At 53.9% G+C, this 24,959-nt stretch overlaps 2 protein-coding genes across 2 annotated transcripts; both read left to right on the forward strand.

The window, feature by feature from the left end:
- Window positions 1–2,756: 2,756 nt before the first annotated feature.
- On the forward strand, window positions 2,757–13,208 carry GPR157 (G protein-coupled receptor 157). Its single transcript, XM_066564102.1, has 5 exons — window positions 2,757–3,133; window positions 8,764–8,977; window positions 10,247–10,441; window positions 11,092–11,350; window positions 13,143–13,208. The coding sequence occupies exons 1-4, from the start codon at window positions 2,757–2,759 to the stop codon at window positions 11,314–11,316; spliced, it is 1,011 nt and encodes a 336-aa protein (XP_066420199.1). The 3' UTR covers window positions 11,317–11,350; window positions 13,143–13,208.
- Window positions 13,209–14,871: 1,663 nt separating this feature from the next.
- LOC136565374 (solute carrier family 2, facilitated glucose transporter member 5-like) lies at window positions 14,872–24,807 on the forward strand. The gene is made up of 13 exons (XM_066563931.1): window positions 14,872–15,684; window positions 16,147–16,255; window positions 17,765–17,863; window positions 18,284–18,444; window positions 18,893–19,017; window positions 20,762–20,914; window positions 20,999–21,124; window positions 21,376–21,563; window positions 22,061–22,171; window positions 22,440–22,541; window positions 22,906–22,981; window positions 23,302–23,429; window positions 24,054–24,807. Exons 1-13 carry the CDS (start codon window positions 15,500–15,502, stop codon window positions 24,279–24,281), a joined length of 1,791 nt encoding a protein of 596 aa, XP_066420028.1. The 5' UTR covers window positions 14,872–15,499; the 3' UTR covers window positions 24,282–24,807.
- The last annotated feature ends 152 nt before the right edge of the window (window positions 24,808–24,959 follow it).

Consider the following 24,959-nt stretch of genomic DNA (forward strand, 5'->3'; position numbering starts at 1 on the left):
GAGTGAAACAGAGCCAGAGCAGAACTTCTGCTCGTGTGCCTTTCCCGTGGGGTGTCTCCATCTCTGATCAGTGTCTCACTGCTGTGGCGCCACATCCAGGGCAGCAGCAGGCCTGTGGAGGCTCTGTCTGTGACATGCAGAGCTGCTGTGGCCTCTCAGCTCCTAATTTCACTGAAAAGCCCCCAGGCATATGACCAGGTTCCCACTTAATGGAGAACTCTGCCTCAGCCCAGCTTCCTACCCAGCTGCAAAGGCAAAGTAAAAACTTGTTAAAAAAAAATAAATTAAAAGGTTATATCAGTACATTCTGTCTCACAGAGGAGGTAAATTTATGTAGTTACAGCTCACCCAGTGCTTTATAAGATGCAGAGTGCAGCCTGTGTGTCAGAAAGCTCTTTTAGTAGTTGGTGGGGTGAATTCCAGTCATTAAAAAAGATTTTCTGTGTCTTTTCACCAAATACCATGTTGCTTCATCTCCCTATGCTGTAAAAAGCAAATGAAGGTGAAATTCTGAAAGGAGAATTTTCATTGTGTGCATTGCTGTGTGACAAACCACTTCCTTAGATTTTTGTTCCTGAGCTGCAGACAATGCTGCCTTTGAGCTGAGATGTGTCTTTGGGCACTTCCCAGATATTCCTGTTCCCTGGGCAGCTGCAGATTCCTTGGGGCTGGGGGAGGAATTAAAAGGAGGATTTGCTCAGGCAGAGGCAGCTGCTCCCCTGCCCTGCAGAGAGGAGGGGACAGCATCAGGTGTAGGAGTGCCACAGAGATGCTGCTGAGAGAATGGAAGGTGATGGGGATCTTTAGTGAGAATTCTTTGCCTTTTGTCGCTCAGTTTTGAAGCACAAACTCTGAGTGTGGCCTGCTGCTGAGTGGTGACTTCTGTGTGCAAACTTCCCATACTCCTATTTGAGAAAACAGGGAGAGACCCGGCAGAAAATCCTCTGCCTGTCCCATTTCTGATTGTTAAGGCAAAGATCCATTCCTCTGGGTTTTAGTGCAACAATTTATGATGACCTGACAAGCCATTTTTAAAGAATATTTTAGAAAATCTGAATCACAGCCACAAGTCAGTGGAAATGCAAGTTCTGGATTTATCTTGCTTCTCTATCTGGCAAGACTTAATTAAGCTGTGTTGTGGAGCCTCATCCATCACCCAAAATAAAAGCAGCACTCTCCAGGCAGGGTGTTTGCTGATGTGGTTTGTCTGGATGTCTGTGGTAGGTTGGGCTTGTGCTATAAAAGTGGGGAAAAGGGAAACCAGGGAACAAGGAGGAAGCCAAGAATGTGTGAGAGCAACAACTGGGAACGCAGCCCTGACAAAGCTTTGTGGGTTTGGTTTTTTTGGTTTTTTTTTGAGGGGTCAGATGGTAGCTAAAGAAAGCCTGCAATAGTGATAAAGTTAAAAAAGTTGTTGGTGTCAGATTGTGTGCAGGGCAAATGCAGCTTCCTTTTTCCATAAAGAACATGCAGGGGGCATCACGCTCCGAAATAAATTCCTGAAAGAGTAAAGGCTGCTTGACTGAAGTTTAACCGAGTGGTAATTGAGGGACGTTGGAAGAAGATCTTGTTTCCAAAGGCAGCAGTTTGTGTACAAGTCAGTGAATAAATCCCTCTGGCTCAGCAGGAGCAGAGCTGAGCGCTGTCCTTGGGGAGGAGGCGTCCGTAGCAAAGGAAGGGGACAGCAGCAGCCCAGGGCTTTGTTCCCTGTGCTCCCTGCGGCCGGGGCGGGAGTTTTGATTGAAGGAAAAAAAAAAACCAAAAAAAAAGGGGTTTCTGTGCTGCGGGGCGGTGGTGGGTGCGCCCCGTGCGCCCGGCGGGAGCGGCTCCCGGTCCCGGTGGTTGCTCCTATCCCGGTCCTTGTCCCGATCCTTGTCCCAGTCCTTGTCCCGCTCCCGTTCTCGGTCCTTGTCCCGATCCATGTCCCGTTCTCGGTCCTTGTTCCGGTCCTTGTCCCGATCCCGATCCCGGTCCCTGCCCCGATCCCTGTCCTGTTCTCGGTCCTTGTCCCAGTCCTTGTCCCGATCCATGTCCCGTTCCCGATTCTTGTTCCGGTCCTTGTCCCGATCCTTGTCCCGATTTCCGTCCCGATGCCGCTCCCGGTCCCCGTCCCGATCCCTGTCCTGGTCCCGGTCCCGGTCCCTGCGGGGATTCCCTCGGCACCGGAGGGGCCGGGCCGCTCTCACATGACGGCGGGGGCGGGCCGGGCCCCGCCGCTCCCGGGGCTCTCCTGCGGCTGCCGCGCTGCCTTCCCGGCCGGTGCCGGCTCCGGTCACCGCGGACACAGCGCTGCCTTCCCGGCCGGTGCCGGCTCCGGTCACCGCGGACACAGCGCTGCCTTCCCGGCCGGTGCCGGCTCCGGTCACCGCGGACACAGCGCTGCCTTCCCGGCCGGTGCCGGCTCCGGTCACCGCGGACACAGCGCTGCGGCCGGGCCGGGCCGGACCGGACACTCCGGCAGAGCGCGCCCGACCCGCGGGGCTGCTGAACCCCCGCTGTCCCCTTGCTCCGTCCCGCTGTCCCCTTGCTCCTTTCGCGGTGCCCTCGCCCCATCCCGCTGTCTCCCCGCTCCTCTCCTCTGTCCCCCGCTGTCCCTCCCTCCATCCCTCTGTCCCCTTGCTCCCTTCGCGGTGCCCTCGCCCCATCCCGCTATCCCCTCGCTCGTCTCCTCTGTCCCCCGCTGTCCCCTCGCTCCTCTCCGCTATCCCCGTTCTGTCCCCGCTGTCCCCCCGTTCTGTCCCCGTTCTGTCCCCGCCATGCCGTCCCCGCTGCCGCCCACGCCGGTGCTGCTGGCGGAGCGGGTGCCGGTGCTGCTGTCGTGCGCGCTGTCCTGCGCGGGCTCGGCGCTCCTGCTCTGCTCCCAGGCGCTCTGGCCGGAGCTGCGGACGCGCCCGCGGCAGCTGCTGCTGCACCTGAGCCTGGCCGACCTGCTCTCCGCCCTCTCCTACTTCTACGGCGTGCTAAGGGACTTCCAGGGCACCTCGTGGGACTGCGTCCTGCAGGGAGCCCTGTCCACCTTCGCCAACACCAGCTCCTTCTTCTGGACCATGGCCATCGCCCTCTACCTGTACCTGAGCATCGTCAGGGGCTCCCCCGCGGGCCAGGGCTTGCTCTGGGGCTTCCACGCCGTCAGGTGGGTGCTGTGGGCTGTGCTGGGACCCCCAGGCGCCCCCAGCCTGCGCTGGGTGTCCCTTGAGTTCTCTGCGCTTTCCCTCTCCTCCTCTTCCCCTCAGATTCCTTTTGAACAGGGATTTTGGTGTCTTTAAACTGACCAACCCTGCTTGTTCCCCCTTTCCCTTCCCAAGTGAGCAGTTGGAGACGTGGAAAAGTTGAAGGTTTTTTGTTCAAGGTCACTTAGAAAAATCTCTGGCAAGTTCCAGTGACTGGAAATCCTGGCTTTGCTTTCCCTGCAGTCTGCTCTGATGTTGTGGAAATAATATAACAAACCTTGTGTCTGTGATACCTGCCCGCTGCTGCCCAAGCTTCTGTGTTTGGGATCTGTTTCCACAGGTCCCCAACTCCCCTGTCAGCCTGGTGTGTGGATCCTCCCCCTCTGCCCAGGCAGGCTGCTGTAATCCCACACTCACAGGAAAATGCTCCTCACAAGTGATGAAACTGCTAGGGAAGCGCTCCGAAGGTTGTTTTGGCATGTTTGATTGAAAGCAAGACAAACCAGTCCACAGTGTGGCTTTATGTCTCAGTTTCTGCTATTTAGGGCGCTGATTTTCCACATCATGTTTAGTAAAAGCTTTCATTATGCAATTGGAGCTTGTGGAATCATGTGCTACGTCCACGCTGAGCAAAACAGTGATCCCTTAGTCCCCTGTGCTGCCAAGCTTCTGCAATAAATTATAAGAGCAGTGATCTGCTTTAAAAGGGAATTAAAAAAAAAAAAAAAAGCCCTCAGGACAAGTAGAGAATTTTCTTTGGTTTCTTAGTCAAGTATTTGACACCTTTAGTTTCAAACAGCATCGTTTGGCAGATGGTTGCAGCAGAGCTGAGTCCAGGTGAGGATGGGCAGAGAGGCTTTGGGGCTGTGTGAGCCAGGGAGGAGCTCCAGCCCTGGAATTGCTGCTGGTGAGGGGCTGGGGGGCTGCACAGGGCCCTGGGCACCCCAGGCTGCTGCTGGAGCTGGGGGAAGGTGCACTGCAGCAGAATTTCTGTTTTCCCACCTCCAGCAAAGGAGAGTTGCACTCTGAGAGCTGTGGTAAGGACAGGGTGCTGCTAAAGAGCCACGTGTTGCTTAATGGATGTAAAACCCAAGTCTGGCTCCTTCCTGGGCATCCTGGCTCCATCAGGCACATCAAAGAGCTCAGGCAAATCTGGTCTTGTTGTGATTTTCCCGTCTGCTAATTGCCTGCGTGGCTTTTGTCTGTGCTTCAGTTTCTCCATCTGGTTCAATGCTCCTCAGCCTTGTCAGCCACCAAGTGTGGAGAGAAACAGAGGCACTGAAACAGTGCTGGCTGCAGTCTGTGCACTGCCTGGAAACTAAAACTCCTGCGAGGGAGATTGCTCTACCCCTGGCACGGAGGGAGAGGTGCTCCGGGGGGGTTTGTTCAGTTTATTTTCAGTTCTTTACAATGAAAATGAAATGCCATCTTCGGTCCTTGCTATTGATCAGCACCATCTGCTCTATTTAAAGGCTGTTGAGCACCTGTGATCAGGTTCTGCTTGGCAAACCCCTCCTGCTCTGTGCAGAGCCAGTGTTTAAAGGTGTTTCTGCTTTATGATGTGTCTGAAAAGCCAGAGAAAACAAGTGGGGACGTGTTCTCTGCCCATCCCCTCGTGACACATCACCCTGCTTTCCTTCTCTGCACTTTGGTAGTTACCTGAGAAATTAAATTCTGGGCCCAGTGCTGGGTGATGGAGCTGACTAAACACATGTTGGAAGGGAGAACCTGGAATTTTCCTGAGGGAAGTCAGGATGTCACCGTGGCTCAAACCCGTCAGGCAGGTTTGTGCCACAGGGATTCCTGTGGGAACACATCCACCAATTCCAGGCTGCAGAGCTGCAGCAGCCTCTGCTTTGGTTCTAAACCTGTTGAGCTCAGATGAGCTTTGAAAACAAGGCTGCAGCCAGCTTTGGGAGCCCTTAGGTAGCTGCAGAATGTGAGTTCTGGCAGTGCCAATGGCCAGGCTGCCTCACTGCTGCTGAATTTCCCAGGGTCGGGTATCACCTGCTGGAAAACATCACCTTTGTTGTGAGAGAAGTTCATCCAAACTTGGGCTGAGGAATGGACCAGGCAGAGCCCACCTTGGGGTTGTTTCCTGCTTGGCTTTTGGTGCCAATTGCTGACAATATTTTGAAGGGTTTTCATTAAATGATCAGGCTGTGCAGATCATTTTAACCATAAATACACTTTAAAAAAATCTATATCATATGCATACTTGTATATTAAAATATATGAAATACATATATATACACACACATTTATAACCATGCATATCTATTCATGTTATATATTAAAATATATGTTATATATATATATAAAATATTCATGTATATATAAAATATTCTATTCATGTTATATATTAAAATATATGTTTTATATATATATAAAATATTCATGTATATATAAAATATTCTATTCATGTTATATATTAAAATATATGTTTTATATATATATATATAAATACACATTTATAACCATGCATATCTATTCATGTCCATGGGGTGCCTGGGCTCCTTTCATGCCCTACTCCTCATCTCACTCCTTCCTGGGCTGCCTCCTGCAGGATTGGACTGGGGCAGATTTGGAGTTCTGGTTACAAAGTGTGCTCAGAGCTCCTTCCTGGACCTGCCTGGGATGCCCAGGATTTTTCCCTCCTTGCAAATTCCTGTCCCCAGAAGGAGCTGCCTGCCACAGGATGGCTCCTTGGCTAACCTGTGCAGGCAGGTGACAGCAAATCACCTGCTTGGAGAGCCCCCAGGGGGGAAAAGCAGTGCAGCACAAATCAAAATGTGCTCATTGGGCAATCTGACCCCAGAAAAGCAGGGCAAGCTGAGCTGAACGCTGCTGGATGAGAAGCGTCCTCACCTTGCCTTGTTTTGGTGTGGCTGTGCAAAGATCTGCTGGGTTGGAGGGGTTTTTTATTCATAAACCACCAGGAGCTGCGTTGGAGGAATAAATGCTGCTGTGTCTGCCTTGCAGGTTGGATTTCCAGCCTTTGTACAGGAAGGAGGAGTCACCTTCCCTTCCCTCCCAGTGTTTGCATCCAGGTGTGCTGTGGAGAAGCCCAGCTACAGAATTGCTCTTTGGGATTTAGGGGGATATTTCTGCTCTCTGTTATCCCTTTTATTTCAGTGCTCACGCACACCTTGGGTGATGATCTGTCCTGATTCAGTTCCTCCACTCCTAGTTCAGTGAAAGCTCTGACATTTGGGAGCCCTCCTGAATCTGTCACTTTGGAGCTCCTGAGAACAACTGAATCTCCAGTCTCAGTTCTCCTTTCCAGCTGCTGAAATGGAGCTGAACTTCACAGAAATGTCTGATTCCTCCCTAGGTCCTCTCTGATTTCCCTCTCTTGGTAATCCTTTTGCCTGGTGTCAGTGGTAAATGTCCATCTGATCCCAGAGTGCTATTCCAGTGAGGATTAACTTCTGTTCATGCAGCGGTTTTGTTCTTCCTTTCCCCAGTTTTCTCCTGGAGGTTTTTAAGTCCCTTTCTCAGTGCTGAGTTGTTTCCTCCTGTGGCCTCTCTGTGTCTGTGCTCACTGTCCTGCCTTACATCCACACACCATCATTTCACCTGCTTTTATCATCATTCTTTTGCAGTTTCAGCTCACTGTTGAGATCATTATTTGTAAAATCCTGTAAAATTAGTTTCTCCATTCACTTCCTTTTTCTTGCTGCCTTTGTGCCTTTGCATGGTTTCTTTTAGGAAGTGCCATTTCTCTTGAATTCTTTACCTTAGTGCCCAGTCCTTGCAGCAGTGCTGAGGGTGGAATGTCTTTGCATTTGCAGTTGTTTTCTGAGAAATCCCCAGTTTCACCAAAAGGGCTCCTGAACTGTGTGGAAACTTTCGTGGTGGTGGTGACGTTTGGGATGTTTTTAGAAGTCTGCTCTGATAACAGAGTGGGGAGGGCTTCCTGCAGCACCACTGTCCTTAAATAACAGCCCTGGCTTGGAATAGCCTGTTCTGAGCTGAGCCCTGAGACAAAATGTTCCACACGGGCTGCACAGTTGACTCTAAAGTTTTTTACAGCCTTACAGTTATATTTGTTTATTTTGTCAGTAGGTGAATCCAGACATTATTTAAGAGTAGGAAATGAGGTATTTTTGAAATCTAATATCATGGGATTATCTCTGGTGCTACAGTTGGGCTGTGGGGTTCCAGACAATCTGCTCGAGGCAGCTGCTCTTTGCCTACCTGGTCTGGAGTCTGAGTTTTGGGGGCAAGATCCTCTCCATGCTCCCTGCAGCCGCTCCAGGCTGTCAGAGGAGGGCTGTATGAGAGGAAGGCGTCATGGATTTGTTTTCTGTGCACCTGGCAGAGAGGAGGGCAGTGCTGGAAGCCCAGCCTGGGCTGGGGTGGCCCTGGGGTGGCAGGTGCCACACTCAGCTGGATGCAGGGCACTCCTCTGGTGGAATTCCTGTTTGGGCCGGTGGGATTCCTCTGCTCTTCCTCATGGCTTCTTGTGGGCAGCCCAAGCTGCTGAGTGACTTCATTCAAGTGTGTCACCACAGTTATTTTTCTTCTAAATGCTTCCCTGTGTTTGCCTCTGCCATCAAGTGAGAAGCCAAAGTCACAGCTCCAAGTTTTATGGATGTGGCTCCTCTTTGCTTTCTCAGCTTTTTGCTGTTACTCCCAGTACTTTTCCCTGCCTCTTCACCCTTCAGAAATCATATTTTTGCTCCCAATATACTGACTACATCTCCACTTAAAAGCAAAGCAAACAAACACACCACCGACAGAATGAAGTTGTGGATTTCTTTGAGTGCAGAATTTCACTTTGGAATAGGAAGGTGGGACTTGGCTGCTTGTGCTCTGAAAGCTCAGGATCAGCTGGCTGTGTCCTGCAGGAAAATCACATTTTACAGTGCCCTGGCCCTGTGTAATCCCCCCTCCCTGTGTCCAGGGGGGAGTGGGGAAGGGCAGGAGGTGGGGATGGGTCCTGCTGCCCTGGGAGGGCCAGGAGTGCAGCAATCCCTGCCCCTCTGCCCTGGGGCTGGGCTCACACTCCCACAGGCTCCCCAGGAGTGGATTTGGATCATTCCCTGCCCAGGACCTGCTGGCACTTCCCTCTCTGCTGCTGGGCTGGGATAAGCACTGGGATCCTCTCTGGGGGACAGTCCCTGTGTGTTCACAGGGGTCTGAGGGAACAGATGAGGATCTGACTCCATGGTTCAGAAGGCTGATTTATTATTTTAAGATATATATATTATATTAAAACTATACTAAAAGAATAGAAGAAAGGATTTCATCAGAAGGCTGGCTAAGAATAGAAAAAGAAGGAATGATAACAAAGGTTTGTGTCTTGGACAGAGAGTCCGAGACAGCTGGGCTGTGATTGACCATTCATTAGAAACAACCACATGAGCCCAATCCCAGATGCCCCTGTTGCATCCCACAGCAGCAGATAACCATTGTTTGCATTTTGTTCCTGAGGCCTCTCAGCTCCTCAGGAGAAAGAATCCTAAGGGAAGGATTTTCCATAGCAGGTGTCTGTGGGACAGCGCCCGGCTCTGCCACCATTTCCTGAGCTGTGGGGGCTCAGCTGGGGAGGTGCCCGGCTCAGCCCCCTCCCTGTGTGTCCCCCCAGCTGGGGTGTCCCCCTGGCCATCACGGTGGCTGCTGTGGCTCTCAGGAAGATCGGCTACGATGCCTCCAACGTCTCCGTGGGCTGGTGCTGGGTCAACCTGGACGCCGAGGATCGGCTGCTGTGGATGCTGCTGGCAGGAAAGCTCTGGGAGATCCTGGCCTATGTCACCCTGCCGGTGCTCTACCTCCTCATCAGGAAGCACATTAGCAGGGCTGTGAGTATTTGCTGGGTGGTTCTGTCCCCCCACACTCTGCACGTCTCGCTCCTTGTTCAGGCAGGAGGGGCTTCACAGCACTGAAATGTCCCTGGAGCAGCAGTGCCCTGATCCAGCAGCACCATCACACAGGGACTCGGCACGAGCAGAAGGCAAAAGCCCTTTGAAAACGAGCAGGGGTTGTGGGATGCTCATGAGGGAAATGCTACAGTAAGAATTGAAACAGAATGCGAAGGACGAATTCAGCTTTAATCAGTTTTCTGCAGTTCCACTTGTACCAAGGTTGGAATTCTCAATCCCCAGTCCTTTTAGTGTCTCTAGTGATAGTTTGTGTTTGTGAATGTTATTTTGTGCTGCAGCTCAAAGCTGCATTTGGGAGTCCAGGCACTGGATGGCTCTGGGCTCCATACAGGAGACTCCCTGTCCTGGCAGGGTTTGGAATTCAGAGTTCAGTTGTTCTGTTCCTTGAGAACACACAGAATCCATGCATCTAGGGCAGCATTTGCATAGCACACAAATCCAGATCACAGTGGCAGAGGGAGCTGCACCCAGAGATTCTTTTTCTCTCAGCTGGGTTAGGGGAAAAAGCCCCATGTGTGGGTAGGTGTCCTTCTGGAAATTCTGCCTCTGCTTGGGGTGCAGCTGTGGTGGTGGTGGTGGGGATGAGCCCAGCCCTGGTTAGGGCAGGATCCTGCAGATGATTTGGAAGAATGAGGTGATTTTCAGCAGCCCGGGAAGGGAAGGGAAGGGAAGGGAAGGGAAGGGAAGGGAAGGGAAGGGAAGCAGAGCAGAGCTGGGGGGGGGGGGTTTGCTGGTGCCTGTCGGCATCACCTGGCGTGCAGCAGGCAGGACACGGTGTCCCAGCCTGGGCACAGATAGCAGCGTGACCTGCTGGAAACCTGACCCGGCTCCTGCCTCTGCCAGGACTGCTGGGCACGCTGCTGTCCCTGAGCAGGGCTGGGGACAGGGCTGGGGACAGGGCTGGACACGCTGCTGTCCCTCCTGTCCCTCCCCAGGGCTGGGGGCAGTGCTGGGGGTGGCTGGCCCCGTTGTCACCTCGGGATCAGAGCAGCACAGGGAGCTGTCCCTGCTTGCGTTCAGCAGCAATGTCACTGTCCCCAAAGGCAGAGAGTGGTTGCTGCTCTTCACCGCAGCCCTGCTCCCCTCCTGAGGGTTCCTTGGCTCTGGGCAGGGGCCCTGGGGCTGTGCCACGTCTGCAGGCTCCTGCTCACCCCTGTCCTGTCCCTGTCCCCGTCCCTGTCCCTGCAGCACGCTGCCCTCTCCGAGTACCGCCCCATCCTGCCCGCAGCCCCTGCCCTGCGGCCCCGCACCAGCGTGGCGGACAAGAAGCTGATCCTCATCCCCCTCATCTTCATCTTCCTCCGCATCTGGAGCACGGTGCGCTTCGTGCTGACCCTGTGCGACTCCCCAGCCGTGCAGAACCCCGTCCTGGTCGTGCTGCACGTGAGTGTTGGCTGGGAATGCATCCCTGGGCCGGGGCAGGGCAGGGCGGGTGCCCCCAGTGTGGCTCCTCTCGGTGGCACCGGGCGTTGCAGGAGCAGCTGCTGCCCCCAGGTGATGCCCGGGCAGCAGCAGCAGCGCTGCAGCAGAGGCAGCAATGCAGCAGGAGCTGCTCCAGCAGCATCTAGTGGCTGCGGAGGAAAGCTGCACTGCCAGGGATGGACAGCGGGAATGTTGGCTTGGCTGTGCTGTCTGTCCTCCAGCAGGGCTCAGCCTGTGCCTGCCCTACACCGGTGCCAGCACACAACAGCCTGTGCTCTGCTTTTGGGTGCTTTTTGGGAAAAAACCCTCATTTTTCTGAATTGCTTGTCCTCAAAGCCTGCCCTACACCGGTGCCAGCACACAACAGCCTGTGCTCTGCTTTTGGGTGCTTTTTGGGAAAAAACCCTCATTTTTCTGAATTGCTTGTCCTCAAAGCCTGCCCTACACCAGCGCCAGCACACAGCAGCCCCTGCTCTGCTTTTGGGTGCTTTTTGGGGAAAACCCCTCATTTCTCTGAGTCCCTTGTGCCCAGAGGCGGTGGCTGTGCCCCTGTGGCGTGGTGTGAGCTGTTCTCTGGGGCTGCCCTGGTGATTGCTGCGCTGCCCTCGCAGGGGATCGGGAACACCTTCCAAGGAGGAGCCAACTGCATCCTGTTCGTGCTGTGCACCCGGGCAGTGCGGGGCCGCCTGCTGGCCCTGCTCTGCTGCAGCCCCTCTGCAGGGCTGCCCTGGCCTGGCCAGGGCCCCCCCAGCTCCTGGCAGCACCCCCAGACCCACCGGGATGGGGACAAGGATGAGGACCTGGACGTGCCGAAGCCGCTGCTGCCCAGCACCTGAGCTGGCCCTGGCTGCTGCTGATTCCTCCTCCATGGTAATTCCAGTGTGAGCCTTTCCTCCTCCCATGGTAATTCCAGTGTGAGCCTTTCCTCCTCCCATGGTAATTCCAGAGCTTTTCCTCCTCCCATGGTAATTCCAGAGCTTTTCCTCCTCTCATGGTAATTCCAGAGCTTTTCCTCCTCCCATGGTAATTCCAGAGCTTTTCCTCCTCCCATGGTAATTCCAGAGCTTTTCCTCCTCCCATGGTAATTCCAGTGTGAGCCTTTCCTCCTCCCATGGTAATTCCAGTGTGAGCCTTTCCTCCTCCCATGGTAATTCCAGAGCCTTTCCCCCTCCTGCCCTGCCCGTGCTCCCATGGGAGGGGTGGGAGCAGGGACAGGGAGCAGGGACAGGGCACAGGGACAGGTACAGGGAGCAGTCCCAGGGGGTTCTGCTGCTGCTGCTCTGGGGTTCCTTGTCTGACTCTGCAGCCCCCAAACCCTTTACAGAGCTGCTCAGCTCCCTTCCCCCTGGGCTGCTCCCCGGGTCTGTGGAAGGAGGATGGAAGGAGGAACGGAGCTGCAGGGCTGTCTGGCCCACAGGAACGGGGCACCAGGCAGAGCTGGAGAGGAGTTGGGGGCTGTTTTTAATGGGAAATGCCACGTGCACACACATTCCATCAGATCAGATGTTTGGTGCTCCCAGTTCTCCCCACAAGGGGATGCCTCTGTGGGCAGAGGTGGCTCCTGCTCTCCCCTGAAGCCTTGGCATTCACTTCATAAATACATCAGTACATTGAAACCCTGATGGGCACAGGCTGTGTAAACATCCCTGAGCCTGTTTGATGGGGCTGCTGGGTGGTTCTGCTCCTCAGCCTCCCTGGAGTCTCTGGGAGGCAGATGGAAGCTTCTCATCTGTGCCATAGATGACTCCAAGAGTTGTTTTTTCTCCTTTTAAAAACTTCTGAAAGCTAAATAGCAACCTTGATAGCCCAACCTCCTGCGAGTCCCACAAGGCTTGCAAAGAGGAGATGTGTTACACTTCTTGCAGAAAGGTAGAAGTGTTTAAATTTTATGAGAACTTAGTATCGTGCTGTGTTCAGTTTTTTTGGAGCCAGCCCTGAAGAGAGAAAGAATTGTCACCAGCTTGGCTTAAGGGAAAACAAAACAGCAGAAAAAACAACACCAAAAAGAATCAAAACAGATTCCATGCCCTCAGTTTGCCTTTTTCCATTACAGAGCTCTGAGAAATGCTTTGGGAGGAATGGGCCAGGGTCACATTTCCAGCTGGGGGGTGTGACTGCCACTGTCCCTGCAGGATGGTGGCAGAGCCCCACAGAGTGACTGTCACTGTCCTGTCACTGCCCCTGGGGTGGTGGCACAGCCCTTCAGTGACTGTCACTGTCCCTGGGGTGACTGTCACTGTCCTGTCCCTGTCCCTGCAGTGACTGTCACTGTTCTGTCCCTGTCCCTGTTCCTGGTGTGGCTGTCACTGTTCTGTCCCTGTCCCTGCAGTGACTGTCACTGTCCTGTCACTGTCCCTGCAGGTGCAGGGTGCTGGCACAGCCCTGCAGTGGCTCTCACTGTCACTGTTCTGTCCCTGTCCTGTCCCTGTCCCTGCAGGTGCCCTGCAGTGACTGTCACTGTTCTGTCCCTGTCCCTGGGGTGGCTCTCACTGTTCTGTCCCTGTCCTGTCCCTGTCCCTGCAGGTGCCCTGCAGTGACTGTCACTGTTCTGTCCTTGTCCCTGGGGTGGCTCTCACTGTTCTGTCCCTGTCCCTGCAGTGACTGTCCTTGTCCCTGGGGTGGCTCTCACTGTTCTGTCCCTGTCCTGTCCCTGTCCCTGCAGGTGCCGGCTGCTGTGACAGCCCCACAGAGGGAGCTGCAGCCCGGGGAAAGCGGCGCTGGAGAGGCTGAGCCCCGGGCAGGTCCCGGAGCTGCTGGGCTGTGTCGGGATCCCCTGGAACGCGCTGCGCTCCTGTTTGTCTCCCCTCCTTCCCTCCGGGAAGCCGAACCCTTGGCTGGGGTCTGTCGTTTGCTGCCTGCCCAGGCTGATGTGGTGAGTTCTGAGGTGGACAAACCCCAGCCAGGAGGCTCCAGGAGCTGCTGGAAGGACTGTCCTGGGCACGGCCCTCAGTGGAGGTGAGAGCCCCGGGAGCTCCAGCCTGGCTCTGCTCTGCACTCGGACTGGGACAGGACAATGTTCACTTTGTGGTGCTGCTGGATGGTGCCTCTGGACGCTGGTCCCTCCTCTCTGGTGTTTAGGGGCTGTCACCATTGGGGTTTTTGGGGTTTTTGGGGCTCTCCCGAGGGAATCAGAGCCCTGCAGGTCCCCAGGGATTGGGGATGTGCCCCAGGCTCCAGCAGGGCAGTGCCTGGCCCGGAGCTCAGCTCCTGGGCTTTGTCTGTGCCTTGGGACTGCTGGATCACACTGGGCAGGGGCTGGGGCTGTGTGTGCCATTTGCAGATAATGTTTTACCTCATTCACAGCTCTTTGCTTGTGTTTTTTAAGTATTTTCTCCGAGTTTTACAAAATAAAGGTCAGTTTCTTTACCAGGACACTGCCCAGCGTTGCATTTGTGCAGCACAACCAGGATCTGCTCTGGTTCTGGTTCCAGAGCCCAGCTCTGCTGCTGTTCCCTGCAGAGCCCTCCTGGATCCAGCCCTTTCCTCTTGCTGGGCATCAAATCTCCCTCTCCCTGTTGGACTGGAAGCCATTTGGACAGCTGGTAAAGCAGGGTCTGTGCATGACTTGTTTTCAGGCAGATCATGAATTTCTGAAATCCTTGTTTCGCCTAAGGTTGTAGCTCAGGGGCCCAGGATGTTGAATTATCCCTGCCTGAGCATGCAGTTCCTTCCCAAAATGCAGGTGAGGAGGTGTCACTGGTGGATGTATTCTGTGGGGTGTCTCCTCAGGGTGGGCATTGCAATGAGCACGCTGCAGCAGGGCTGGCTGCCAGCTCCTGCCCAAACATCACATCTTAGAGCCCACCACTGCCCTTCTCCAGCACATTTACTGTCCTGAAAACCAAGTTTGTCCTCTTGATCATTTTTTTTCCCCCCCAAAGATATCAGGGTTTCATAGGACCCAGCCTCGAGCATGGATCATTAGGTGAGGGTAAATAAATCGTTAGGTGAGGGTAAATAAATCCCTGCACACCAGGAGCTGGGTGAGGGCAGGGGAGTCATGCAGTGCAGTGAACATCTCCAGGCACAGAGGCTCTGGGGTGGGGAGCAGATGTGAAACCTTGGGATGTGCTGCAGCTGAGATGGAAAACGTGCTTGTAAATGCCTGTAAAATCAGCTCCTTGCTCGTTCCTGGCCCTGTCCTTGCCAAGTCCAACAGGATCCCAGCTGCTGGAGATGCCACAGCCCTGCAGCTGCCTTGAAAACCCAAGGAGCTGATTTACTGTCCTGTCTCCCTTCACCAACCTCCTCCAGGATCATCCCCGTGCCAATTACAACCACAGAGATGTTGCTGCCACACTCCTGCTGTGTTCAGAAAATATTCCAACTGTTCTGCTGCCATAAGGAAATATTTACTCTGATGAAGGGGTTCTGATGACAAACATATGTGATCTCTTTGATTCCTGCATGTTTCAAGATTGTTTCTTCAAGTTCAGGAACAGAGTTTAAAGACCATGATAGAGAATTCTCCTTCCCTGTATTTACTGAGTATCAGAGCAGATGCCAAGAGCTCCTAGGGGGTGATGCTGCCTTTGAAGGACTGGAAATTTGCCCTCTTTGCAGTTTCCCCAACTCTGGGGCAGAATTTTCCCTCCTGGCTGAAGATCTGTAAAGGTGAGGACAGCAGGAGCTGCTGAGTGAGCTGTGGGCTGGGACACAGGAGCCTGATCCCCACCAGGACACCTGGGAACAGCAACTTCGGGCTCTTCACTGAAAAGAAATGCAAGCAAAGAGAAAATGCAGTGAGTGTGGGGACTGAACTCGTCCAGACTGAGAGCAGCAGGGCTCTGCCCCTCTCCCTGCCTGGGCACGCTGCTGCCACGAGGAGCAGGGGATGCTGCAGCCAGCCAGGAGCTGTGCAGGGCACGTGGAACCGAGGAGGTGTTGCTCAAGAGATGCCTTTTCTGAGCTGGCCAATAAAAACAGACGGAGCAGTAAAACAGCAGGTTTTGTTCTGGTTTATCCTGCGGCTGGGGATGCCTGTGAACGTTTCTCTGATAAACTCTGGAGTTGTAGTGGATGATTAACCGGGCTCGGGGCTCTGAAGCCGTCCCACAACAGAGGAGAGCCAGCAGCACGGGGGCAGCTCCTGCCTGGAGAGGGAGAGGAGCTGCAGGGCTCTGGAGGACACAGCCACAGGCCCAGCTCTGGGAGGATGAGCCCCGGGGGCTGCGGGGGCGCCTGAGCCAGCTGGGCCCTGCAAGGTAGGACAGGGAGCAGCACTTTGGGGCAGATCTGAGCAGTTTGTCTGCAGGGGCTTGGCGGGGTTCAGCTGCAGTGCCGTGGCTCAGGACAGGCCCCCTGTGCTCCCTGATGCCACAATTGATGGGGAGCACCTCTGGCTGTGCCCCCCCAGCTGCCCAGCAGCTGCAGCTCCATGGACTCTGCTTGTCCATGTGCCTGGATATGGGGGGAATTGGCTCATGGTACCAGCTTTGGGGAAAGTCTGAGCCTGTGCCCCTCTCATTGGCACCACCTCTGTTTGAGGCAGCAGCTGGTGGAAGATCATCTGTCACTGGTGACAGAGCTGGGAGAAAATGGAATTGCAGCCATGGGAGAGTCAGGCAGGGGAAGGGGATGATCAACCACAGCCTTACCCTGGCTGGCAGAGCCTGGCAGTGCTTGGAAGTGTTTGGGAGAGTCACAGGAGGGGTTTCTCTGTGCAGGACAGTCCTGTGCCCCCTGGGAGAAGCTGTGCTCAGCGTCTGTGATCCACACAGCAGCATGAAAGGAGGGAAGCAGGACAGCTCCGAGGGCACCCGGGGTGCCAGGGGGGTGAGTACGGTGCCTGCCTGCCTCCAGGGACCCACAGGACAAGCCCTGGGCACCTGGGGGGACCTGTGAAGAGAGGAAAGGATGATCTTTTGGGCTGAGAGGTTTGAGCAGTGTTGCACTGAGCGGTTGTCTGCAGCTCTCCCACCCCATAACTTCTCTGGGACTTTTCCTCCTGTGGGAATTCCTCCTTCTGTGGGACTTTCCCCTTCTGTGTGTGAGTTTTCTTTCCTATTTTCCAATCAGTTTTAGGCTGCAGGTGCTTCTGGACGGGGCTGCCTTTCCCAGCAGTGTCTGGGGAGCCTTGCACAAAGCCCTGCTGGGGAATGCCAGAGGTTTTCTTGGAAGTGCTGGATGTCAATAATTTACACCAGTGGCTCTGGTGAGCTCCTGGGGTTTGGTTAATGAGAGCAAGGCAGCTGCTTTTCTTCACCAATGAGAGAATGTCAGCAGCCTCCTCCCAGAAAACGGACCTGGAAGCCTGAGCTTCCTTCCAGGCTGAGACAGACTCGGATTTTGATCTCCTGTGACACCTTAAACTCCGCAGGTCCCTGGAGCTGAGCTGCCAGGGATGCTGAGGAACAGAAGGAAGCACCAGCAGCTCTTTGGACAAATGTTCAATTAGGGAAGTGACAGAGAACTCGTGTGGGACCTGGGCTGAGTGCTGGGACAAAAACCCTCGCAGCCATTAAGGCCATTAAGGCTGGTGAGGGTGGCAGCAAACGAGATTAAAATGAAAAATGCCTTTATTGATGTAGCAGCAGTGAAATGCATTAGTGAGCTATAAAACCCAGCCAAACAAAACCCCAACAGCCCAGCTCTGTCAACACAGCCCGGGGGCTGAACTGCAGCTAAACTGCTGGGAAAAGAGAATTGCTCTGGTTGTTTGTGAGCCTGGGGAATGTGTGCCCACAACGGGGGCTGATCCTGCTCCAGATGGCAATTCCCCCCTCTGTCCCAGTGCAAAGTGCAGCTCCTGTCCCCCTCAGCCAAGCCCTGGGTGCTGTCTGGCTGAGTTCTAATTGGCTTCATTGGCAAGCAGTGAGATCCATAAATAGCTCTATCCCAAAACGCAGGGGAAGAAAAAACGAACAGGAAAGGGATTTGGTCGCTTAATGCAAAAATCACTTCTTTTTAAAGCTTTCCTGTGCCAATATCCTGCGTTATTGCACTGCCCAATTTGCACATTGGAAAGAATAATTGCATACAACCTTTTTCCCTGCAGGGTGGTGTTTTAAGAATGGTAACTTGAAAAAAAAATTAATCATCTAAATGATTCATCAATACCAGCAAAGCAGAGTGAATTGCTCTAATGACTGTGGGCATATCAAGCAGAACAAAATGAGTTGTAATGGAAACAACCCATTGGGCTTTCAGATGCAGCAAAATGAAGGGGAAAACACAGAAAGCAAGACTTTGTGTATTTCTGTGTTTTTACTGAATGTTATTAATGCCTAAGAGCCAGACCCGCTCCCAGGGTGGTGTTGATGGTATTTTTCTCTCCCTCTGCAGAAAATGACACTTCCCCTGGCCCTGGTGGCTCTGATTTCTGCCTTTGGCTCTTCCTTCCAGTACGGCTACAACGTGTCTGTGATCAACTCTCCTGCCCCGGTGAGTGGGGTGAGGGCAGAGCCAGGCAGGGCTGGGGCTATGGCAATTAAATTCATTATTTCTGGGCGTTTCTGGGGGGGCTTGTCCTCTCTCTGTGCCTGGGACACAGCTCTGGGAACCAGGCACATCCTGAAGGGCAGGACAGCCTGCAGGAACACAGGCTCTTCATCGTCCTCCTCCTCCTCCCCAGGCTCCTCCATCCTTGTTCACCCCAGGCTTCTCCATCCTCCTCCTCCTCCCCAGGCTCCTCCATCCCTCCCTGCATTAATTTCCCAGCCCAGCCATCCCATTTTTGCTCAGGACAGTTGTTTTATGGCCGAGTTTTATGGCAGAGCTTTATGGCTCTGAGCTGTTGTTATCTAACCCTTGCAGCACAGGAATTGTACCCCTGTGCCAAATCTGCTTTGTGCTTCCTTCCAGTACATGCAGGACTTCTACAACAGAACCTACCTGGAGAGGACAGGGGTGCCCATGGACAGGGGCTTCCAGACCCTGCTCTGGTCTCTCACTGTGTCCATGTTCCCTCTGGGTGGCCTCTTTGGGTCACTGCTGGTGTGGCCCATGGTCAATAACTGTGGCAGGTGGGTGAGAGGCCCTGCCCTCCTTTGGGAGCAGATAACATTGAGCTCGTGGGGACTCCACCTTGCCCAGCCCTTCAGCTGCCTGAAATTCCCTCCCACACCTTGGGGCTGAAGCAGGTGGGATGAGGGAGGGCAGCTGGGCCCAGCCCCAAGGGTTGTGTCCCCAGTGGGAAGGGATTTATGGGGTTCTGGTATGGGCTGGGCACTGAGCCACTGGGGAAAGAAAGTCCTGGGGTCTCAGATCAGGCCCAGGTTCTGCTGCTCAGGTTTCCTGAGAAACTTCACTTTGTTCTGGGAGCCTTCATTGCCTGCAGGGAAAATGTGGCAATTGCCATTTCCTCCTTGATCAGTGTTTGGCATGATGATTAATTTGAGTTTTGGACAGAGGGGATCTTTCTGCAACTTAGCAAAGCCCAGCTGAATCTTCTGTTCTGCTGTTCCTTTGCAGAAAGGGCACTTTGCTGATAAACAACCTCTTTTCCATCGCTGCTGCAATCCTCATGGGAACCTCAGAGCTGGCAAAAACCTTTGAAGTAATCATCCTTTCCCGTGTTCTCATGGGAATATTTGCTGGTAAGTGGATGGTAAAGGGAGAGCAATAAATATTTCCTTGGCTGTGTAAAGGTGCTTTATTCTCCCAGCAGGTGCTCTCACAGGTATCACGCTTTGGAATCTGCACGACAAGGCTGTGCTTTAGCCTGGTGCAGAGCTACTGAAGATCTTTGGGAGATAATGGCCCTGGGACTGGGACTGAAGCTGCAGGGAGGAGATGTGTGTCTGTAAATGCAGCAATAAACATCTGCTGGGCACTGCAGCTCAAAGCCTGCTGAGGATAATCTGTTTTCCCAGACAACTTGAAGCAGATAGTCTGCTTCTTTCCTTTTTAACATAACCAGAATAATCCATCAAAAGCATTGCCAGATCCAATAATCCAGTCCTGGAACTGACTGTTCTTCCTGCAGCAGAAATGTTAAAAGGGAGAGCAAAGGGCTCAGAGCCGCTGGATCTCCTGCAGAGGGAGAGGGAAGCCAAGGATATCTGTGTGTTCCTGCTGTGAGTGGCTGTGTTGGAGCTCAGGAACAGAACAGAACCATGCTGGGTACCCCGAGCTCAGCCAGGGCTATAAGGGTCCTAAGAGCATTTAGGCTCAATTAATTGGCTTTGGGCTGGTGAGACTGGCACACCCCATGGTTTGTTAATGAGCTGGGCTAGCTTGTGAAAACAAATTTCCTGCCTTAGCTGGCCAATTGCTGCATGTACACATCATGTTGCTTTCCTGAGCCAGTTTCTTGTTTTCCATTTTTTGTAACCCAATGGTTTTACCTTGGCTTTTGACTCCCTTAAACCTGGCAGCTGCCCTCAGCACTGGAGCTTGGGATAAATGCTAAGGGTCTTGTTAAATGTGATCCCTCCCTGCAGTTATTTATAACCCAAGCAAATCCAGCCTGGCTGCCCTGGCTTGTCCTTCTCAGGCTGGCCTGGCCTGAACTGGGGCTTCTGTGCCTGGGGAGGACCTGGGAGGATGCAGGGCTGGCACTGGTGGCTCTGGTTTCTGTGCCTTTTAGGCCTTTCAGCTTTCAAATATCAGCCTGGCCACCTTTGGCTCCTGAAGCCCGGGGGCTCTAGAAATGTCAGATAAAGAGTTCCCTGTGGTCATTTGATTCCAGGAGCTTGGGAGCTGCCAGGATTGACAGCACAGGAGCTGGCAGCTCGCTGGGGTCACTGTGGGCAGCCCTAGAATGTTCCTAAAAATAACCTGTGTCCCTGCTGCCCTTATTAGAGCATAAATACCCATTCCAGCAAGCCACCTGCAAGACATCACAGGCCAGCACAGCCTCACCAAGCAGGGAAGTTCTAAAAGCCAACACAAAGTCATTTCCTTCCACTTTCACATCAGCGCGTTTGGATCCTGATTTCTCTTCTTGGTTTAGAGGAAGCAAAAAGTTCCTCTCTTGTATTTGGGGTTAGTTTCCAAACCTGGAGCAGCACAGTTTTTCTTTGTGTGTCTTGTGCTGTTCCTGGCAGAGCCTGCTGGGGAAAGCTGCATTCAGGGGGATGAACACTGAGCACTCAAAGCAAGACACCCCCAAATCATCTGCTGGCTCTGCAGGCAAGGCAGGCTCCAGCTAATCCTGGCAGACTCCAAAAGTGCTTTGCTGCCCAGAGCTGATAACCCAGACACTCAAGGCAGAAGGGTTTGGGTGTGAAGTTTCTGTGCACCCTGTGGTTCATCAGGAATCTCTTTTGTTGCCCATGGGCAATCAGCAGCTTGCTGAAGGCTGAGCTGCACGTCTAACACTGCTCTCTTAACTTCTAGGGCTGGCTTCCAATGTGGTTCCCATGTTCCTTGGAGAAATGTCCCCCAAAAACCTGAGAGGAGCTGTTGGGGTGGTGCCACAGCTCTTCATCACCATCGGCATCCTCGCAGCTCAGATCCTTGGGCTCCACAGCATCCTTGGGAATGCTGAAGGTAAAGCTGTGGCCCAGGGCCTGTCCGGGGCTGCCCAGGGGGAGGATTTCCCTCAGCTGACCCAGTGCTGTGACCTTGCTGCAGGGTGGCCTGTGCTGCTGGGGCTCACTGGGATCCCGTCCCTGCTGCAGCTCCTGACACTGCCCTTCTTCCCCGAGAGCCCCAGGCACCTGCTCATCCAAAAGGGCACCGAGGAGCAGGCACGGCGAGGTACGGCCCCATCCTGCCCCTCCTGCCCCGGCTCTGGCTGTGGGACAGGCTGGCAGCTGCTCGAGGGTGGGAAATTCTCCATGCTGTGCTCTTGGGGGTGGAACTCTCAGGACACTGCTCCTTTCCCTGGGGGCGTGGATGCCCCGGTGCCCACCACGGCTGCCCAGGGCCACCCCCTGCTCTGTGCTGCTCTGCAGCAGGAGCAGCTCTGCTGTCCTGGGGCTCCCAGCTCCCTGTGCTCTCCCCACCAGCTCTGCAGAGGCTGAGGGGCCGGCAGGACGTGGATGATGAGATTCAGGAGATGTACCAGGAGAACCTCTCAGAGAAGGAGGAGGGGCAGTTCTCTGTGCTCAGCCTGTTCACCTTCAGGGGCCTCAGGTGGCAGCTCATCTCCATCATCGTCATGATGGCAGGGCAGCAGCTCTCGGGGGTCAACGGGGTGAGTGGGGGAGGCTGGGGGCACAAACAGGGGCTGGGGGCACAAACAGGGGCTGGAACCTCAGAGGGGCTGGGGGCACAAACAGGGGCTGGGGACACAAAGAGGGGCTGGAACCTCAGAGGGGCTGGGGGCACAAACAGGGGCTGGGGGCACAAACAGGGGCTGGGGACACAAAGAGGGGCTGGAACTCAGAGGGGCTGGGGCAGTGCTGGCACAGGGCACACACCTGGGGGTGCCCCTTCACCCAGGACATGCCCAGTGTCACACAGGGCTGGGTCAGGCCTGGCCAGTTCCAAATCCAAGGCGCAGGGTCAGTGCCCTGTTAATGATCCCTGGAGTGTTTCTAGAGCAAAGTGCTTGTGCCCAGATCCCAGCCAGTGTCTCCAGAGTTGGGCAGATTCCATCCTGGCGCTTCTGTGCACCAGTGCCAGGGTTTAAAGCAGCCCAGGGGGGATCCCCATGGGCCATGGAGTAACTGGGCTGTGGTTCTGCTGCAGGTTTTCTACTATGCAGACAGGATCTTCGAGTCAGCAGGGGTGCACAGCAGCAGCATCCAGTATGTCACTGTGTCAATAGGTGCCATCAACGTGGTCATGACTCTGCTGGCTGTAAGTTTGTGCTGGGGCTCTCTGAGCTCTCCCCTGGCCCTGTTTAAATTAGGTTGTGCTGGTGGAATCCTGCAGTCACAGAATGGTTTGGGTTGGAAGGGACCTTAGAGGTCATCTCAACCCACAAACCTTCCACTAGAGTGTTATTTGCACACTCTGGGAGGTGTTTTCCATGACAGATGCCCTGTGGTGCCCCTTGGACAAAAACATCTGCAGCAATTGCTGAGCCCTTGGTGTCTGCCCCTCTCTCCTCTCCTGGCTCTTCCAGGTTTTCATCGTGGAATCCCTGGGGAGGAGGATCCTTCTCCTGGCTGGCTTCGTGCTGTGCTCTGCCTCCTGTGCACTCCTAACTCTGGCCCTCAACCTCCAGGTATGCATGAAAGGCTCAGCTGGTCCCTCCCATGGTTTCTGGACTTTCCAGACCATTGGAATATTTTGGGGATGCTTCCACACCCTGGGAGGAGGGGACAGCATGAAAGTCTCTGTGCTTGCCTGTCTACCTTAAGGAAAGGCTGTGATGCTGCTTGCCTGGATGCTCCCCAGGATGTTCCCTGTTCCTGCTGCACCAGGGTCCCTGTGGCAGCAAGGGTCAGAGCCAGGCTGTGCCCTCTGTGCCTGATTGTGGCACTGAGGGGTGACACTGCCCTGGAATGCCCTCAGATCTCACTGTGAGCAGTGCTCTGAATGTGCAGGTGAGGTTCAGACACCCCTAACCTGTGCTTCAATCCTCCCAGAGCACTGTGTCCTGGATGTCCTACCTCAGCATAGTCTGTGTCATTGCCTACATCATTGGACATGCCATCGGACCCAGTAAGTGCCCACAGCCTCCCCCAGGGGCTGGGGAAAGCCAGGTGCTGTCTTCATTTTCCAACCAAAACCTTTGTGGAGCTCAAGCAGGGAGGCTGAATTTCATCTCTGTGTGGCCATGCCCTGTGCAAGCCATTTAGTTGCCCCGTTTTTTCCTTTAAATTGCACTGTGTCCTGGATGTCCTACCTCACCATACCTCAATCCTTGTTTGATTTGCTGATAGCTGAAACCACTGTCTGCCACTGAGATGAGCAGTCTAATCAGGAATTCAGGGGGAGGGGGGATTGCCTCTGGGGTCTGCTCAGCTGCAGCTGCCCTGCAGGTCCCATTCCTGCTGTGATGATCACGGAGATGTTCCTGCAGTCGTCCCGGCCCGCGGCGTTCATGGTGGGGGGCTCTGTGCACTGGCTCAGCAACTTCACCGTGGGGCTGCTGTTCCTCTACATGGAGGTAAGAACCCAGCCCAGGGCAGGACTTGGGCCTCTTCACCCCTGTGTTCTTGCAGAGAGGCTTTGAGGAGAGTGAATGCATTTGCTGGTTCCCAAATCCCCTGTGTGGGATGTGTCATGGGCAGGAGACTGATGTTTCTCAGCATTTTCTCATCACACCTGCCTGTTGCACAGGCTTTAAAAGAAAGCAGTTTGATTGCCAGATCTCATCCTGAGCTCAGGAGCTTGGAAAAGATGGCAAATTCCCCATTTTCCACTGCAGGATGTGCCTTGAAGGGACAATTTTAGGTTCTGCAGTCTGGATGTCCAGTTAAAGAGCCCCCAGCAGCAGTGACCATAAACTGCTGCAGTCCCTGACTTTACCCTGGGCAGAGGCAGCTGCTGAGTTCTGTTTGAGTTACAGAGCAGGCTCTCAGCCTCCTTTCCCAGAAGTTTCCAATGAAGCCCTGGTGCTGGTTTGAGAAGCCAGAATCTAAAACGTCCCCAGCTTTGAGTGGTTCAGGTTAAAACACGAGCACCTCACCGTGGCAGCATTTCCACAGGCAGGGCAGGTGCAGCAGGGCCTGAGCAGGTATTCCCAGCTGGAATGTTCCCTGAGCCCTGCTCTCTCCTCTCACTGCCCTAGGCTGGGCTGGGGCCCTACAGCTTCCTCATCTTCTGTGCCATCTGCGTTGCCACCGTGCTTTACATCTTCTTCATCGTTCCTGAGACCAAGAATAAAACCTTCATGGAAATCAACAGGATCATGGCCAAGAGGAACAGAGTGGAGGTTCAGGAAAGCAAAGAGCTTAGAGACTCCTACCCTCTGAGCAGGCAGGAAGAGAAGAAGTCGCTCTCCAGCAGTGAGATGTGACCCAGCTGTGTTTGGCCTGACAGGATCTGTTCAGCAGGAAAACAAATCCAGGGATTCCTCCTTTGATGCTGATCTGACAATCACAGAACTGTTAAGGCTGGAAAAGACGTTTAACGTCAAATCCAACTGCAAACCTAATGCTGCCAAGTCCTCCTCTTGTTCCAAGCAAAGGAAATGTCCTCAGCCAGCTCAGCCTGTGAGCAAGGAGCTGATGAGTGTCCCTGGTGTGCTGGTGGCACATGCAGGGGACACGAGCCAGCCCTTGGGCTGGGTGTGGGGCAGTCGTGTGCAAGGAGTGTGCAAGCTCCTCTGAGGAACTGTCACTTGTGTGTTTGAGGGTCCAGCAAGGGAAATTCAATTCCATTTGGTATGTCAGTGTGCTGCCCTCTGTTTTGACAAAAGCAGAATTGTTGAGCAGCTTGGCATGGATCTTGTGTAGTAGATAGAGAATCCTTCACGTGATTTACTTTAACCTTAGCAAATCAGTTTCTATCTACAATATACCTGTGCTCAAGTTTGTGATATACGAGTGTTGAAAAAGGAGCTGTTTCTATGCTCTGTCCCTACATCCACTACAGAAAAGAAGGCAAAGTTGTGCCACGGCCAAGGCACAGGGATTGCACAGGACCTGTCCTAGGAGCTGCCACATCTGCTCTCCTGTGGGACACAACTGCAAGG

Source organism: Molothrus aeneus, chromosome 21, assembly GCF_037042795.1.
Source record: "Molothrus aeneus isolate 106 chromosome 21, BPBGC_Maene_1.0, whole genome shotgun sequence".
Lineage (NCBI taxonomy): Eukaryota > Metazoa > Chordata > Aves > Passeriformes > Icteridae > Molothrus > Molothrus aeneus.